General features: G+C 37.0%; 1 protein-coding gene across 1 annotated transcript in view; it reads right to left on the bottom strand.

Annotated features, from left to right (window-relative positions):
• PARD3B (par-3 family cell polarity regulator beta) overlaps nucleotides 1-18,320 on the bottom strand; it is a 1,081,037-nt gene that overhangs the window by 651,223 nt on the left and 411,494 nt on the right. Inside the window, exon 3 of the mRNA XM_030803127.1 lies at nucleotides 8,710-8,881. Within this exon, the coding sequence (XP_030658987.1) occupies nucleotides 8,710-8,881 (172 nt within the window). The remainder of the gene's footprint in view (nucleotides 1-8,709; nucleotides 8,882-18,320) is intronic.

Genomic DNA, 18,320 nt, shown 5'->3' with positions numbered 1-18,320 from the left:
AAACAGAATGAGCACCGTTTTCTGTGTATCATATGATGAATACATTATTTCAAAGATAAATTGACAGGGTGTGGTGGTGATATCTGGGAGGTCTTTGTCTTTTATCTGCTAAACATTTAACAAAAAAAGGGTAAGCAAAAGAGAGATGGCTTCTCTTATGGCCACTGCTAAGCAAAGGCTGTCACCTCTCCTTATCACTTTGGGGTGTGAGAATGAACAGATCAAGCTGTTTCAGTATTTCCTACTTTCACTGGGCCAAATCAAGATCTTAGTAAAATTTCAAATAAGATACAGAAAAAGTAAATAACCAAATGTGTATATATTGGGGCATAATTCATCATACGGCTTTATCAGATAAAGCAAATGAGAAAATCCTGAGCCAGTCACGAAAGCGTGTCCAACTCTGAGTGACTTGTCCTTAAGATGGATCTTCTGTAAATAATTAAATTAGTGGATTTTTTTTTTTTTTGCCTGCCCATCTGGGTGGAAAGAAAATTTTAAAAAATCACACACACACACTCAGAGAGAAAAAAAAAATCTCAAAGGCTGAACGTTACATTTACATTGTCAGTACAAAAAGGGCTTTACCATATATTAAATTGTTAACAAGATTCCTGAATTGCAAACTGCAAAAGAAAATCAGCATGGTTACTATAAATAATTTATTTAGGTATGATTAGAAATTTGTGAGAAAATGTAATTTATTTTATGGCCACAAAGATGAATATGTATAAATAAAAAATCTGAGTCATACCTTCAGCAAATTTTTTAATACAGATAAGTAATTTAAAGGCGTTTTGTAATAGACATGTTAAACCTTATTAGGCTGTGAAAAGCAGTACTTGTATTTAGAGAACAGAGGGCAATTCTGAGTGGCTGTGTTTCGGCTGCCTCAGAGTGCCTGAAACAGAAGACAGCAAACTGGGGACTGGCTGCAAGGCAGGACGATGGAGGTTTTACTGGTGGGGACATGGGGAAGAAGCCAGAGGTGCATGGCTTGGTTTTTTTCCTCCCCTTTATTAAAAGGACAAACTGCAAATCATTTTATCAGTGCTTAGGGGAACTACAAGAAGCTGAATATGACAGCAGTGCTGAAAATATTTTCACTACTTAGGGACTAGGCCTCTGCAAACATGGCTTCAATCTGCAAAAGAGGCTTAAAAACCCAGGGGTCTAATATCAAGTGAACAGTAGGAAAGGTGACCTTTCATTCCGTTTGTTTATTAGAGGATCTGCAGACTCCGTCTCAGTGTGGGTCCGGCATTGGTAAGAGGGCAAAGGGGAGGTGGAGAACTCTGTGGTTTTTTTAGAGGTCACATAATCAACTTAGAAAATACAGCTGGAAAAAGAACAAAAATAAGAGCTTGGTTTTATGTATACTATCTCACATTTTTGGTTAAATGGTTACATGTAAATTCCTTTCAATAATTTTCTATTTTATTTAAGTACAACCAACTTAGTATAAATTTAGGTACTAAACTTAGCCATCAGATATAACACACAAAATTAAAGAGACAAAACAGTAACTGAAGCAGGTAGAAAAAAAAAAAGAAAATTGAAATAAGACTAAAATACAAAAGTTAACTGAATATAAAACAAAAAAACGAAAATAAAAGTTCTGTTAGGACGGTGGTAATTTTTATTTTTCTGAAGTGTAACACTATATAATTTTAATAAATAATATCTGATTTAAAATGCATTTATAAAACTATAGGATGTTTTCAAGCAAACTTCATCATTTATTTTTACAAAATGGTAGGAAGTGATCAACTATGAGGCCTATATATATTCATCTGCAAAAGGAGGTAATGCCAGGCATATTCAAAATTGTATATTTAAAATATTGCTCATCGTTTTACTCAATACAAACAAAAATTACTCCCATATGGTAATTACCTTTTAATATTTTTTAGGGGCTACTTGTCTTTAGGTATTGACTTTATTCTTTAACTAGTACCACTGGCCCTTTTACAAAGTATTAATTTTAAATATTCAATGAATAACCTGACATTTTTCCACAGAGCTACTTTTTCACTACTCTGAAAACAAAATCTAAAATAAAAATCAAAACAGTCAAGGCGTGGTGGCTCATGCTTTGGGAGGCTGAGGAAGGAAGACTGCTTGAGGCCAGGAGTTCGAGCAACATAGCAAGACCCATTGCTACAAAAAAAAAAAAAAAAAATTAAAACAACAGTAGCCAAAAAGAATGGTGCTCAAAATGGGTTAGAAACAGTGTAGACTCCTTAGTCCTGATTTAGTTATAGTCACACCAGAAAGCAAGCACACACTTCGTTGACTATATGGCTATGACTGATTGATGATACCCTAGTAAGGTTACCATAGCTAATTACAACATTATTCATTTAAGCCTTCATGGGGGGAAAAAAAAAAAAAAACAACAGACTCCCAGGGAAGGAAAGGAAAAAAAAAAAAAGAAAGAAAAGCTATTCTATAACTGCTAACTTTTGAATAATCAGCCTCAAGAGGAAACAAACAGGATGAAACTCAATAACCAAATTGTAACTTATGAATTAATCTAAGCAATTTTAACTCTGGGTAATTTTAACTCTGGGTTTCACAGCCTACAGCAAAGAGCTTCCAACAACAAGGAACCCTCACATACTTATATGCTTTGTAGTCAGAATTCAAAGGCTTCATCAGAAGCATAACCCAACCCTGAGCTTTAGTTCTTCTATGTGTGTGGTGTGAGTGTGTTTGTCTAGCATCAGATGCCAATACTTAAACTCACATTATGTGCACAGCAGCTACTTACACACGGCAGCCTAATTAAAGGAATAAACTTCCCCTTTCTTTATGTTTTCCTGAAGATCAGCACCATAAAGGGATTTGGTTTGGTTAAAAATTGAGAAAAATATTCCCATATGTTTCCTTTATGCAGTAAATTAGTCAACATCAGATCGAAAATGGTCACAATTTTCAACAGGAATCTTTAGCTATACAGTATTTGCTGAACACTACTGCAAATAAAGAGAACTCGGTGTTTTGAAAATAATGATATTATAACAAACACATAATCATAATTTCCATTTCGGTTTTGAAGAAGCACAAACACACATGGAAACAATAAAGCATCTGAGGCACCTTTCAGCTTTCAAGTCTCAAAAACAAAAATCACTTTCAAATAGAAAGTAGCTCATCCTCAAAGTTTAACACACAAGAGGAGAATAAAGCTAATACCACTTCAACGCCAAACTTTAATCAGATTACTTTATATCAAGGTAATCTAGATCACAAGCATGGTAACAGCCAAGTTTAAAGTACTTTTCATCCTGAAAAACTATTTAAATTACACTGCTAAAATTATTTACCTAAATAAATATTTTCCCATGAAAGCTTGAACCCAAATTAGCAAATTTCAATCAAGAAGTACTGAGAAAAATTATCAAAAGGTACAAAATAAAAAACTACTAATTAATTGTGGCCATAGGAGGGAAATTGGCAGAGGCATGGAGTTGGATTCAAACTCAGCTTGGTATTAACAAAACACTCACAGAACCATCATGGTCCATTGGAGAAAGGACAGCTTATTTTATAGATGAGGAAACTGTGGCCCAGGGAGCTATGGTGGTGACACATCAGGGAGTGACCTGGATAGCCTTGGTTTTCAATTTTTACTTCGCTCGAATGTGCCCCAAATTTGTCCTGATTTACTTTTTGTTTGGAAAAAGCTGGTTCTGATAGAGATAGGTTAAATGACTCATCCTGATCACACAGCTAGATCAAATACTGCAGGGTCTAGAACTAGCTCCATATCACTGACTCTCAAGGGACAAAGATTGGGTTGGGCCAACCTTGGGCTATGGCCACAAAAAGCCTCTTAGGGAACAGTAGGTGGTCAGGTACTAATCATGAAGGCAGAGTAGGGACTAGTCAGGGGAAGGGCCGGGAGACTCCTACCCTCCTAAACTTCAAAATAATTTTCCTCACTAATTTGTCTTTTTTACAGATGGCCCTATATGTACATATTTAAAAAATCAAAAAGTGTATTAAAATATCCACATTATTAAAAAAACCCCCATATCTATGGATCCCATTAGTATATTGGTTTTAGTGGAACTTTCCTACACACACAAACACACACACACACACACACACACACACACACACACGGGATGAGAAGATAAGAAGACAGAAGCAAACTCATTTCTGAAACGTATGGGATTTAAAAGACATTTTCTCCACCTCCATTTCCTGGTCTTGTTCTCTCAGTAGCTTTTGATTTATAGCTATTCATAGTATCTATTTATTAATTTACACTCTACTCAATTCCAAAAGGATGTGAGGTGCTATCACATATAGTACCTAAAATATATGGATAATTGAAATCTACAGTTAATTTTTAAAAAGTCATGTAACTGAACAAGCACTGTTCTAGAAGCCAAGAGATGTGAGTTCCATTTCTGGTTCCTTATTCAACCAACATCAGAGTACACATTGAATTTAAGCTTTTATTTGCTCATTTGTAAAATAATGTCGATTACCTACACAATTGCTAATTATAAAATTCTGTGGAACTGTGTATTTCTAGGTCAGCATTTCACAAACCTTTTTCTGAGGCATGCATACGTCTTTTGAGTGGAGGTGAGGTTTTGGGGTAGATAAGCATTGGGATTCTGTTTATTGGCTACTTTCTAGACTTCTGTACCCTTTCTTCCATACTAGTGTAACCAATCCTATTTGTCCAGAGATGGAGAATAAACAAATTTAAATAGCATCTAGAACTTAAGTGCTCAATAAATGTTATTTATTAACTAGAATCAAGCATCCATTGAAACCCTAATACATGCTCAGAAGAACCATGGGGTTTCACAGAGAAGACTTGGAAAATTCTCGAACTAGGTAATTTTAAGCCCAAATAGATCACGTGAATATGATTCTTTCCAATTTCACCTGGTATTTTGGTTACCACATCTCATCATTTAAATGAACTCTCAGGCCAGCAATCTCTGTACTATATGGCAACATGCTTTGGCCGATTTCAGAGCCACAGAATCTTAAAGTGTGAAAGTGATTTGCTATTTAGGGCTGAATCAGGGTTCAGTCATTCAGCATTACATTAGAAAATCCATTAGAAAATAAATGATAGGAAATAATTTAGATGAATGAGGTTGGAATTATGTGGTTGCCCACTTGATTTAAAACTCATCTTATGAATTAAAAATATATACCCCATTAGCTTATAGGGCATGAGACTATGAACCCCTTTATGTTAGTAGATTTCTGCTGTTCATCTTTGTAACCCTTGATTGTTAGATGAAGAATTAATACTTACTGTATACCTACTGTACTGTTTTAAAGATTTGGACAAGGCTTCATGAACAAGGTCATATTTGAGCTTGAACTTAAAAGGTGCATATGAGTTCACTACACAGTAAAGAGACAAAGCAATGATCCAGGTAAAGAGAACAGTATCCACAAAGGCACAGAGATTTGAAGGTAGTAAATTTGGAATGGCAAGTGGTTCACAGTGGCTGCAGGTTAAGGTGACTGTGAAAGACTGGCCAGCAATAAAGGTGGGCAGAGAGGAAGCAGCTTGATCATGAAGGGCCTGGGAATATGAATATGCATGCAAAAGTATTACATCCTGGAAGATAAAGAAAGAATGGGAGGAGTCAACCTCTGTATGCATTACATGGAGAAGGTGGTTGTTGGTTTTTAACAGAATATTCTTGACGGTTATCTTGTGTTGGAAAAAGAAATATAAAAATTATACTGAACACTGAGTATATTTTGATATCAGATTCCAGAAAAACATAAATTTTGGGTGCTCAACGTGATGTAATCACAAAAATCTCTTGATTCCTAATATTTGTTGAATTGTGTCTGCTTAATTAAGAAAAGCAATGTAAGCCAATGAAGATTAAATTTGCTATTTTCTTAAGAAAGTGGCCTTAAGAGTGAGGAAACCAGTAAGAAATTAAGCCCTATTTCTGTTGTACCAGGTTGGGTGAATGAGCTGTGAAAAGTACAACCAGTTTCAATGGCCTATACGAGCTGACTGGGGAAGGGAGATGAAGGGCCTGGGTTCAATGGCTGGCATTTCATGAGCACCCTGTCAGGAGGAACTGCTGGGGCACAGGTGCTGCAAAACTCCTCTCACCACCACTCCCATTCTTCACCTAAGCAGGCTTTCAGGGGGGACCAGACAGTACAGCCAGGTCACACTCCCAGAAGTGCCACGACTACCACCTCTACTGCCAACCACATCTCTCCATCTAGAGGTGCACAGCCTATGGCCACATCCTGCCCCGGAGCCAACAACAGGAAAACAGAATGGGTGGAGACCAAAGCTGGCTATGTTGCTTCCTTCTTTAACTTCTCTATCTGAAAAGCCTGACAAATATGTTTTTTCTTTGCTTTTTAAGTTCCAGAAATGCAAAGTACTCAAACTGCTAGAACCATGACAGTGGGTAAGGGATGATTTTTTTGCATCATTCATCCTTGCCCAAATTTCTCCTGCTGATTCAGAGGAACCATCTGCATCAGCTTGCTAACGAGTTTAGATATGGTTCTCAGGGTGATGGGAAGCCAGTGAAGGTCGTTAAGCAGGGGAGTTATATTATATAATCAGATTTGTGATTTAGAAAGGCAGCTCTGGCAACAGTAGGGACTGGAGAAAGCACATACTGTAAAGAAAGAGGTCAGTTTGAGGCCTCTGCAATAGTCTAACTGATGGCAAAGCTCTGGCCTGCTGTGGTGGCTGTGGACAAGGAAGCTGGATAGCTAACAGAGTGGGGGAGGTAGAAGGAAACGGTGGAACCGGAGGTGATGCCAAGGTTTCAGGCCAAATGGTGGGAAGGCAATGTTTCCCAACTAAAAGTGAGCTAGTCTCGTCATTTAATCTGGTACTAAGTGAAATGAGATTGTAGACCAAGGAGTTTAGTATTTTCAGGGTTTTGGCATATATTCTCAAAGTAAACCCCAAGACAGTTATATTAGTTGGTTGTTTTAGGAATTGCATATCAGAGACAGTACAGCAAAATGGTTTCTCACACCACAGCCAGCAAGAGTTCAAATTCTGGTTCTGCCACCTAATAGCTATGTGATTTCTGCTGAGTTACTAAACTTCTCTGTGCCTATTCCTCAACTCTTAAAAGATAAAAATAATAAAAGCCGACTAATTAAGTATGACGAGGCTTAAATAAATGAGTTATTATGAGTAAGGAATTTAGATGGTATGTACTCATGTAAAAAATATTGGTTTCTCTGACTTATCAAAAATCATATGGAAGAAGTAGAAAGTCCACTTTCAAAGAAGGGGAATCTCGGCTGACTTTTTTTTTGCATTCGATATTATGTTGTTCTAATATTCCAACAAAAAAGCTGAAGAAAACAAACTTTTTTCCCTGACAAAGCTCATAAGAGAGAGGTGAAAACAAATTTTCCAGCAAGGAAGTATTCTGAGGTTCGGCCATTTGAAGACCACAGTGCTTGCTTATAAATAGAATATTAAAATAAGCAAGAGCAATTTTCTCCTTCCGTCTTCCCTTATTGCCTAATTTTCCTCTCATACCATTTGCATAATGGATAAAAAGGCATCCATTATGCAAATGAATGATGGGGCTGTAAGGTTGCTGAAGCCACAAGGCTGGCTCCAGATGAAGAGAAGCTGCCAAAAAGCCCTCCAGCAGCCACGTTCCAGCAGACTGCTTCACTAGCTTGGTTCCAAAACATAGAGGAAAACCCACGAAGACCATAGGTCATTAATTTCCATTTGATTTATTTTAAAAGGGGCACTACAGATGCTTTTCCAAAAATCAGTACAAAATATGGATTGTCAGCATTAGAGTATGTAAATTTAACTTTACAGTATATATTTTATTTCAAATGGGAAAATGAGTACTATGTACAATTCTAACCATTTTAAGCATACTTTTGCTTTAAAAAGAATAAGAAGCTGACCTTTGCAAAGGGGAATAAGCCTCTGTTCTTCTAGCTTGAGAATTCCCTCGTAACAGGTGCTCTAAGTAGTCTCAAAATGTTGCACAAACTTCCACAGGCATAAAAAGTTGTTTGAAATACCAAGATATTAGTGGATTCTCAAAAACTTCATGCTGTTAAATTGAGATAAATTTATCTTTAGGTGGTATCACCAAAACAGACATGTTATTTCTCTTGGAGTTGTAAACTGATTGAAACTTTAGAATAATATTTACTTTCTCATTCTACAAATATAATGAAAAATAATCCTAAGCAAAATTACTGGATGAATTGTCTTGTCCGAATAAATCATCAGAAAAGAATTTCAAAACTAACTTCAAAACATTTCCCCCAGATTCTGAGATTATAGTTTGGGCAGAAAAAGACGGAGGCTAAGAAAATAAAGTGACCTTTACTTCTAGCATGGATTCTTTGATAAACCTTGGCTTTTCCCAAATGACCTTTTTTCAGGAACTTTTTAAAAAAGTTATATGATACAGGCAAACTTCATCATTTAGCATCGGACTCCCCCGTGTTACTTCAAGGGCATACAATTCTGCTTCACCTTCAGTTCAAGAAAAAGCTGCATCCACTTACCTAAGCATCAGTGGCTGCAAAGAGCTATGTAAAAAAAATAATTTAAAGAAAAGATAAACCACAATATAAAAATATTAACGGGATGAAAGTCACAAAGAAGAAACTATGCCTAATCAACAAGATGACAGATCTTCAGTCAGGTGAAAAGAATACCATAAACATGACACATACCTAGTTTTAGAGCAGAAGGGGTTACTTCAATCTCCCCACCAACTGGTTTAAATGCAGCCAGTTGGGCAGCCACTTCTGTCTCAAAAGCATCTGGGCTCTGCCGATCTGCAGGGTTTCCACTGGGGCTCTCAATCTTGTGGAGTGGTTCTTGTTCTTCAAACACAGCAATCAGCTACAAACAAATCCAACAACACTAATTACTTTGTAGGACATGCATACCACACGGACACTATCTAGCTGAATGTGATCTTTATTTGGTTTCAAAGAAAATCGCCTCATCAAACTTAAAACGTTAATGTTACTATACCACAACTCTTAATTTTTCAATAATATTATGTCTATAAGCACCATGGTCAAGAAATAATAAATACTGGTTTATTCATTTGTTTGTTTTGTCTATTACTGAAAAAGAGAACCAATTTTGGCTCACTCTCTTAAAGGAATGAAATGGTTTCTTCCCCTTCCCACTACCCCACCTTCCCTAATATGCCTAAAAGGACTTCATTATCTCTTTATTAAAGAGTACTTCCAAAAATGAAAGTTGAATATGCGTTGAATAATAGACTTGAATAGTATAGGGATGGTATTCCAGTCTCAGAGACCTAAAACACATTACAAGATCCCTAATCGTATCTGTCCCTGTAGATACACTCTACATACATATACACATACATATTTGGGTGTATACTTATATACAATTTGTGATCTTGTATAAATAGGTATCCCATTTTTGTATATGCCTTTGATTTTGTTCTTTTCCTTCATGATTGACTGTGTTGACTGGTTTAAGTCCTATGGAATTCTAAGTCCAATAAGACTCAACATCCTTACTTTTAATCTAATTATATGTCAATCTTATTTTAGGTGAGAACTATGCTTTTTACCGTTAATATAAAAACTCTAAATTGTCCATTTCCAAGTCACTCTTTCATTAAAATAAGAACACAGCCCTGAGGAATAATACCACACATCTACAACCATCTGATCTTTGACAAACCTGACAAAAACAAGAAATGGGGAAACGATTCCCTATTTAATAAATGGTGCTGGGAAAACTGGCTAGCCATATGTAGAAAGCTAAAACTGGATCCCTTCCTTACACCTTATACAAAAATTAATTCAAGATGGATTAAAGACTTAAATGTTAGACCTAAAACCATAAAAACCCTAGAAGAAAACCTAGGCAATACCATTCAGGACATAGGCATGGGCAAGGACTTCATGACTAAAACACCAAAAGCAATGGCAACAAAAGCCGACAAATGGGATCTAATTAAACTAAAGAGCTTCTGCACAGCAAAAGAAACTACCATCAGAGTGAACAGGCAACCTACAGAATGGGAGAAAATTTCTGCAATCCACTCATCTGACAAAGGGCTAATATCCAGAATCTACAAAGAACTTAAACTAATTTACAAGAAAAAAACAAACAACCCCATCACAAACTGGGTGAAGGATATGAACAGACACTCCTCAAAAGAAGACATTTATGCAGCCAACAGACACTGAAAAAATGCTCATCATCACTGGCCATCAGAGAAATGCAAATCAAAACCACAATGAGATACCATCTCACACCAGTTAGAATGGCGATCATCAAAAAGTCAGGAAACAACAGGTGCTGGAGAGGATGTGGAGAAATAGGAACACTTTTACACTGTTGGTGGGACTGTAAACTAGTTCAACCATTGTGGAAGACAGTGTGGCGATTCCTCAGGGATCTAAAACTAGAAATACCATTTGACCCAGCCATCCCATTACTGGGTATATACCCAAAGGAATATAAATCATGCTGCTATAAAGACACATGTACATGTATGTTCATTGTGGCCCTACTCACAATAGCAAAGACTTGGAACCAACCCAAATGTCCAACAATGATAGACTGGATTAAGAAAATGTAGCACATATACACCATGGAATACTACGCAGCCATAAAAAATGATGAGTTCATCTCCTTTGTAGGGACATGGATGAAGCTGGAAACCATCATTCTCAGCAAACTATCGCAAGGACAGAAAACCAAACACCACTTTTTCTCACTCATAGGTGGGAACTGAACAATGAGAACACTTGGACACAGGAAGGGGAACATCACACAATGGGACCTGTTGTGGGGTGGGGGAGGGGGGAGGGACAGCATTAGAAGATATACCTAGTGTAAATGATGAGTTAATGGGTGCAGCGCACCAACATGGTACATGTATACATATGTAACAAACCTGTACTTTGTGCATATGTACCCTAGAACCTAAAGTAAAATAAAAATATATATATAAATAAAAAAAAATAAAAGCAAGATATCTTTAAAAATTCAAGTAATCACACAGACACTACTGTATAGACAGTGACGACAGCTCTGCTGAAACTGCACTTTTGGCCAACAGACAGCACCAATATTCAGAAACTTCAAGGGTTTCTCATCAGCTGATGTAGAAAAGTCCAAATGTGAGTACATGAGGCAGCTCCAGGATGCTACTGTCATTCCAAAAAGTGCAATGTGTGTAAATGTAAAAGCCGGTAGTACATCTTTATTTTCTGTTCATTAAGTAAAACAAACCTACTTATGATTCAAGCATTTATTCAGGAAAGACACTCAAAGCCCCAGTCGTAGGGAACCCTGTTGGCAATAGTATTAATAACAGAAGCGTAGGGTTAACCAATCAAAACATCATAAATTTCAAGTTCGGTCTTTCAAAAGAAATGAATACAATTAGGGATATGCAAATTGGTCATTCAAAAATAATTTTCATAATTGACTACTCATTTCCAGTATGGAGACTTCTTTAATTGGAAAATCCAACAATCCTCTCACCACAGAAAAGAAATGCTGCTCCCAAGGGATTATTTTTAATTCTTGAAATTGAGCACATGCATTTTCTATCTGTAACTGGTAGCACTGATGAACTTATTTGAGATAAGACTTAAATAGATTAATAATAATGAAAGATTATTCTAGTATAAAAAATCAGTAGAACGATATCTTTCTCATCATCCAGCCAGAATGAGTTTAACACTTTAAATCTTGAAAAGGAAAATGAAATCAACTTTTTAATGTGGTGGATGTATGATTTTCATCACTATTTCTGTTATATAATAACTTCAATTTTGTGTATTCATTAATTCTAACATATATTAGTAATGTTCATTTTAACATTTAACAAACCAATCAACTAGGCAATGGCATATTATATTGGTATTATGAACAGTTTAGTGTAAGCTAAGAGTTATATCTTACTCTTCTTTCATATGACATCCTTAACTCAGTATAAACCACGTGCCTTAAATATTGGAAAAACGAGAAAAAATAGAACATTAGCTAGAAGTATAATACAAAAGCTTAAAAGTGATAACTCGTAAGATAAATATTTTTTCTTCAGATACTTCACTGTTTTCCATACATTTTATCCACACAAGTATACAGTGTATGCAGTAAGAATATTATACCTATTTATCAAATGGTAGAACAGAGTAGCTCCAAGATTTTGTTTCCCAAGGTCACTGACTGAACGGTAGCTGGTAGTGGAATCTAGTCTTTTTAATTTTCAATCCAGAGAAAGTATTTTCCTATACTTGTAGCTGTTTTCCAAAAAGAAAACTGTAAAAAGAGAGGCTACACTGAAGAATGTCTGTAATTTGTCCATTAGGGTGTTATGCCCTAAAGAATGTGAATTCCACTTTTTGGAGACACAGGCAATACATGACTTTTCTTGAAGATGATAATAGCAATACCTGATGCTCCCCAAATCTCATAAGCTCTATGATTAAAATCAATTGCTTAGACTGTTACCCAATTAGCACCTAGTTATGGTGAATGGATGAAAAAGTCTCTACTCATGGGAAGAAGAGGACCAGCTCCTGATCTGTCATGGCTCCCATGGTTGCTTGCTGAACAGAGACTCTCTGGCATCCAGTCTTCATCTCAACATCTACAATATACACAGACTTATGCTTGTTTCAACAGTGATAATTGGTTTAAATCATATGTTGCAGGTCCTTGTTAACTAGATTACTTCAGTCATCTAAATACCTACATTCCTGGGCAGCAGACTCCCCAGAAGACAGTGTTATAGAGACTCGTTAATTAACATAAACCACTGTTCTAGTCCCTCAACAGAAGGCATGCTGGTTTTTAAAGAATCTAGTGCATGGAAATGGCCTTCCCTTCTTGCGTTTAAAGCCATTCAAAGTTATCTTTCCAACAGAGATGCGTTGAACATGAAAGAGGGAATTCTATTTAAAAAGCTTTTGTGTTAAGATTTCGCTTAGAGTAAACTTGTATGGCATGTGGAAGAACTTTCACTAACACCTCAGGGGCTGCAGTAACCTACACCCTACACAATGCAAACAGGCAATGTTGGATTGGATGATTCCTCCTCTGCTGCCTTCTCTCTCCTTCTGGTCTGCCCTCCAGTCTCCTTCTATGATGCCAGTGTCCTCATGCCACCTACTGCAGTGCTGGCATTTCCAGGAGACCCCATAATCCAAAATGATCTGTTTACACAATCTTTACTTCCAGTCAAAACTCCTGTTTCCACAAGATCTCTGTCAGTATTTAAGCATCTAATCCCCATATAGACACAGGAAGGTCAGTCTGTGAATATGCTAGAAGTTCTCCCATCAAACAAACCAATGTCCTTCTCAGGATCCACTTACCAAAGGTCCCACCCCATTTTTTGCCTCCCCTCTAAAGCAAGAATTTGAAAGCACTGTCTACACAGCAGTTTCCAGTATCTCTCCTCCCATTCTTTAATGAAGCCACTCTAGTCAGGCTCTCACCCCTCAACTCCACTGAAACTACTCTTACCAAGGTCAAAAACAATCTCTAGATTCCTAAATCCAAAGGTGCTTCTCTGGCTTTACTTCAGGACACAGGTGATTGCTGCCTTCTCAAAGTACTTTCTGCACTTGGACTCCAGGGCACCAGTCTCTTGGTTTACCCTTATTTCGCTGGGCCCCCATCAAATTTTCTTTTGGTTTTTCTTCTTCATCTTCTGGATTTGGTCTCTAAAAATGTCGAAGAGCATATGTCTAAATTTGTTTAGTGATATCATCTGTTTCATGGGTTAATATAACTCTATCGGCTGATAAATTCAAAACTTAAAGTGGTGCAACCCAGACCTTCTGTAAACTCCAGGCTCATTTCCTAATCTAACATGTCAAAATGGAAAAAGTGACCTTCCAAAGCCTTTCCATAGTTCTTTACATCCCAATTAATGGTAATTCACCCTTCTAAGTTGCTCAGGCCAAACACCTTGTAGCAATCCTTCAAATCTCTTTCCCTCCCCTCTCGCTCTGTCTCTCATACACTCTATTTGACCACTTCTCACCATCTCCACTGTCACCACTTTGGACCCAGCTACCATGTGTTTCTTAACAGCCCCCTGACTAGTCCCCTTGTTTCTACCCACTGCCTCTTCCCCCTGTGCGCAACACAGCAGCCAGACTGACCTTGCTAGCATGAATTGGATCACGTGTCTCCTCTGATGAGACTCCTGTAATACTTTCCCACCTCACTTGAAGAAAAGCCTAAGTCTCTGCAATGGCTCATAAGGTCACTTGCTCCTGTTCCATTTCTGACCTCATGTTCTGCTGATCCCGCCCCTTGTTCTCAGGACTCCATCCAGGTGCACTGTTGTCTTTGTACCTGCCTCAGGGTCTTTGCACTTGCTGTTCTCTCTGCCAGAAACAGTCTTCCACCAGACACCTGCAAGGCTTGTTCCTCGATCTTTCAGATCTTTAATCAAATGCCAGGCTTTCTCTGGCTACACTAAATTGCAGCAGCTTCATTACTCCCTGTATTCCCCTCCTTTGTTTTATTTTATATCATGTGTATCATCCTGTCAGCATCACAGCTCTTCTTATTTTATTGCCTGTGTCCACACCTCACTAGAATGTATGCTCCATGAGAACCCTGAGTTTGTTATTGATTGTGTATCCCCATTGGCTCGAAGAGTGAATATGCCATCATAGGTGCTCAATATATATTTGCCGAAAGAAATTAGTGAAATATGAGGCAAACAGATACTAAAACCTAATATAGCAAAAGAAGATACCTAGATTTTTCATATATTTTTAGAATAAACAAATTTTTTTAAAAAACCTGAATGTGTATAAATGATCCATATTTAATCTTAAGATGCTCAAGGTATCATCATCAAAATTATTGTTGGTCTGGCTTTGGAAATTATGGCCGATAAATTCCTCCTTTTTTATTCAACACTGGGGGAAATTGCTTCTGCCACATCATACTCCAAAAATGGAGATTATCTATCTTCTCTTTCCTTTTCAGGCTCACTTTTAAAAGCGGGAGTCAGCCCATTTGGTCACTGGATGAAGCAGGGTGCAGGCTGAATGGAGAGGTGGTGGGGTTTGCAGTCTGTCCCAGGCACTCCCTCACCCAGCTATCTGCCACTACACCACTTTGATTTATCTATTGTGAAGCTTTTTAAAAGTGTCCCTTAAAGTAGCTTAAGGACAAATGTGAATAAAACTCCAGAGCAAGTGGAGACGCAGCCTGAAGAGGCATGTCATAAGCTCAACACTGAAGTGCCCAGCTTTATTTTCAAAGTTGTGAAAATTTCACATTTTAGACCCTACCAGCTTTCTGTACTTCTTTTCAATATGAAAAGATTGTATGATTAAGGCATCAGGAAAGTGAAATGTTTATCTCATGATTTGGGTACCCCTGTTTGAGAGAAAGAGGGTCTCAGGAACACATCTACCTTCTAAACAGGAGTTAGGAAAACACATGGAAATAAACGCATTAACGTGGTATGTGTGAATTATTTTCAATAACTAGATATTAACTGCCAGGGCTGACGGGTGTTCCCAATTCAAAGATTAGGCACTAGCTTCATTAAATGTGTGTATTCACCCCTATGTTACCCAGGGGTGATCTGAAACGAACATCTGAAACTAGGATTCTCCTAGAAAAAAAGTGATATCCATAAACCTTATTTTAGAAAATCATTCCATATTTTTCTCATTCCTTTACCTCGTAAAGGTAAAAAGAAAAGAAAAGTTAACAAGAACAAACGAACACTTTTACACTGTTGGTGGGAGTGTAAATTAGTTCAACCATTGTGGAAGACAGTGTGGCGATTCCTCAAGGATCTAGAACCAGAAATACCATTTGACCCAGCAATGCCATTACTGGGTATATACCCAAGGGTATATAAATCATTCTACTATAAAGACACATGAATGTGCATGTTTATTGCAGCACTATTTACAATAGCAAAGACTTGGAATCAACCCAAATGCCCTTCAATAATAGACTGGATAAAGAAAATGTGGCACATATACACCATGGAATACTGTGCAGCCATAAAAAAGAATGAGTTCATGTCCTTTGCAGAGACGTAGATGAAACTGGAAACCATCATCCTCAGCAAACTAACACAGGAACAGAGAACCAAACACTGCATGTCCTCACTCATAAGTGGGAGCTGAACAATGAGAACACATGGACACAGTGAGGCGAACAACACACACTGGGGCCTGTCGGGGGGGTGGCGGGAAAGGGGAGGGAGAGCATCAGGACAAACACCTAATGCATACGGAGCTAAAAGCCTAGACAATGAGTTGATAGGTATAGCAAACCACCACGGCAAATATATACCTATGTAACAAACCTGCACGTCCTGCACATGTATCCCAGCACTTAAAGTAAAATTTAAAAAAAATTAAAAAGAACTTTGGATAATTTACAACATCCATGACCCTGAATAACAGATCTGATCAAAAGAGCCATGTACTCTGCAACTTCACTCCATCAGAATCCCTTCCAGGACTCAGATCTGTTTTTATTCTAAAACACTAAGGTTATTATGATCAATATCACTAGTAAAAGTGTGTGTGAACATGTGAGTGTTTTCGGGGGTGAGAAGGAATGGGGTAGAATACTAACTTCTTTGATAATATCCCTAACATGCCCGAATGCTGAGCATAGAGGCTGGTACACAATGAAAGGTTAAATTTAATTTCTTTTCCTACCATAGCTATCATTCTCTGGCTTCCAGACTGAGTCCCACTTGACTTGTTTATCCCTATTTTGCTTTCACTTTGTTGTTTCTCTTTAATCTCTTCATCACAGGACTGACAGAGGAACACAAAAAGTACCAAGATCAAATACAACCAATAGGTAATTTCTGTTTTTCTTTTATTCTTGTTCTTCATCATACGAGAACACACAACTTGTAGACAATACAGTACTCTATCGCTCTTCCGCCTAGCAGCACATGGTTTGTGCTGTCTGGTCTTTGCCGACTATAACTTGAAGCAATATACCAATGCCTTCAGCTTCTATGCCAACAAGTAAATATTTTAACGATAAATGCCATGAAGTACATTTATTGCAGAGTCTCTCAATATTCATGGTGTGGTTTATTCTGTTGCCAACCTGTAGCATTCTGTCATTTTTATAGCCTGAATTGTTATAATCTGATGCTATTATCTTTAGCCTATGTAGAAAATAAAAAAGAATCATCCAAATGCTACAGAGTACAATAAACTGTATTTATAATGGCATTTTTATTAGTGATTACACCGAGAAATATGTGGCTCTATTTTAATTACATGTCAAGTGAACTAATGTACTACTAAGAAAGGCTTATTTGCCACAGTGAGTTCTTTGGGTTAAACTGTTGAACTAAACAATGTATTGATATTTTTTACTGTTTCCTATATATTCCGTGTTACCAACTATCAAGCTAAATTAAAAGACAAAAAAAAAAAAACCCAGTATCCTATAAAATAAAATTGGAATCATTTGTCTCAAATCTTAATAAACACAATTAAATCTAAGTAAGACTGTGAAATTACAACAATTTCACAAGTAGAGAAAAACACATTATCACCTTTGGGAAGGGAGTGAAACTGCAGAATTTCATTTAAATGTATGCATCTGCTTGTAACTAAATAACAATTGGCTATGTGAGCTAATTTTTATGCCACTTTAAACAAAGGTTTCAAAGTACGTTCTCTTCCTTCCCAGGATTTTGACAGCTAGCTAAAAGCACTTAATCCCGATTTTAAAAATTAGCAGGCTCACATTAGCATCTCCATCAGATGAAGAATCAGCTCTAGCATCCTCAAAGCAGGGACATAACAGCTCTGATTCTCAGAAAGTTCAACCGACAGTCAGTAAATGAGATAAACCTATTTTCATTTCCTCCCCAAACTGAAAATTCATAACAGGAACCTTCATAAACTTTACAGCTTTAAGCATTATTCTGAAGAAAATAACATGATTTATTCAACTGTACTGAAAACCCTATTTATCCTTATCACTTTTTAAAGATCCATCTGCTTGAATTATCCCATTATAACAAAAATATGCCCTATTAAATAACCACCCTTATTTCAGCCAAATATACATTTATTTCTTTTAAATTATGTAGTATGTTCCTAAAGAAGCCAGATACACATTAAACCCATCTTATAATGAATCACATTGTTTTTTTCTCTGACTTGAATTAAAATTTCAAAGATGACAAGTTGGAGAGAATTTTGAATTTGTGTCTGCTGTATTACTTACTTTCTTTAGGGACAATCACTCATGATTCATTAAACAACATTCACAACTCACATCTAATATACAAAGGGGA

This window comes from Nomascus leucogenys, chromosome 22a (genome assembly GCF_006542625.1).
Source record: "Nomascus leucogenys isolate Asia chromosome 22a, Asia_NLE_v1, whole genome shotgun sequence".
NCBI lineage: Eukaryota > Metazoa > Chordata > Mammalia > Primates > Hylobatidae > Nomascus > Nomascus leucogenys.
Note: the sequence above shows the minus strand (reverse complement) of the source record. Positions and strands in the feature narration are given on the sequence as shown.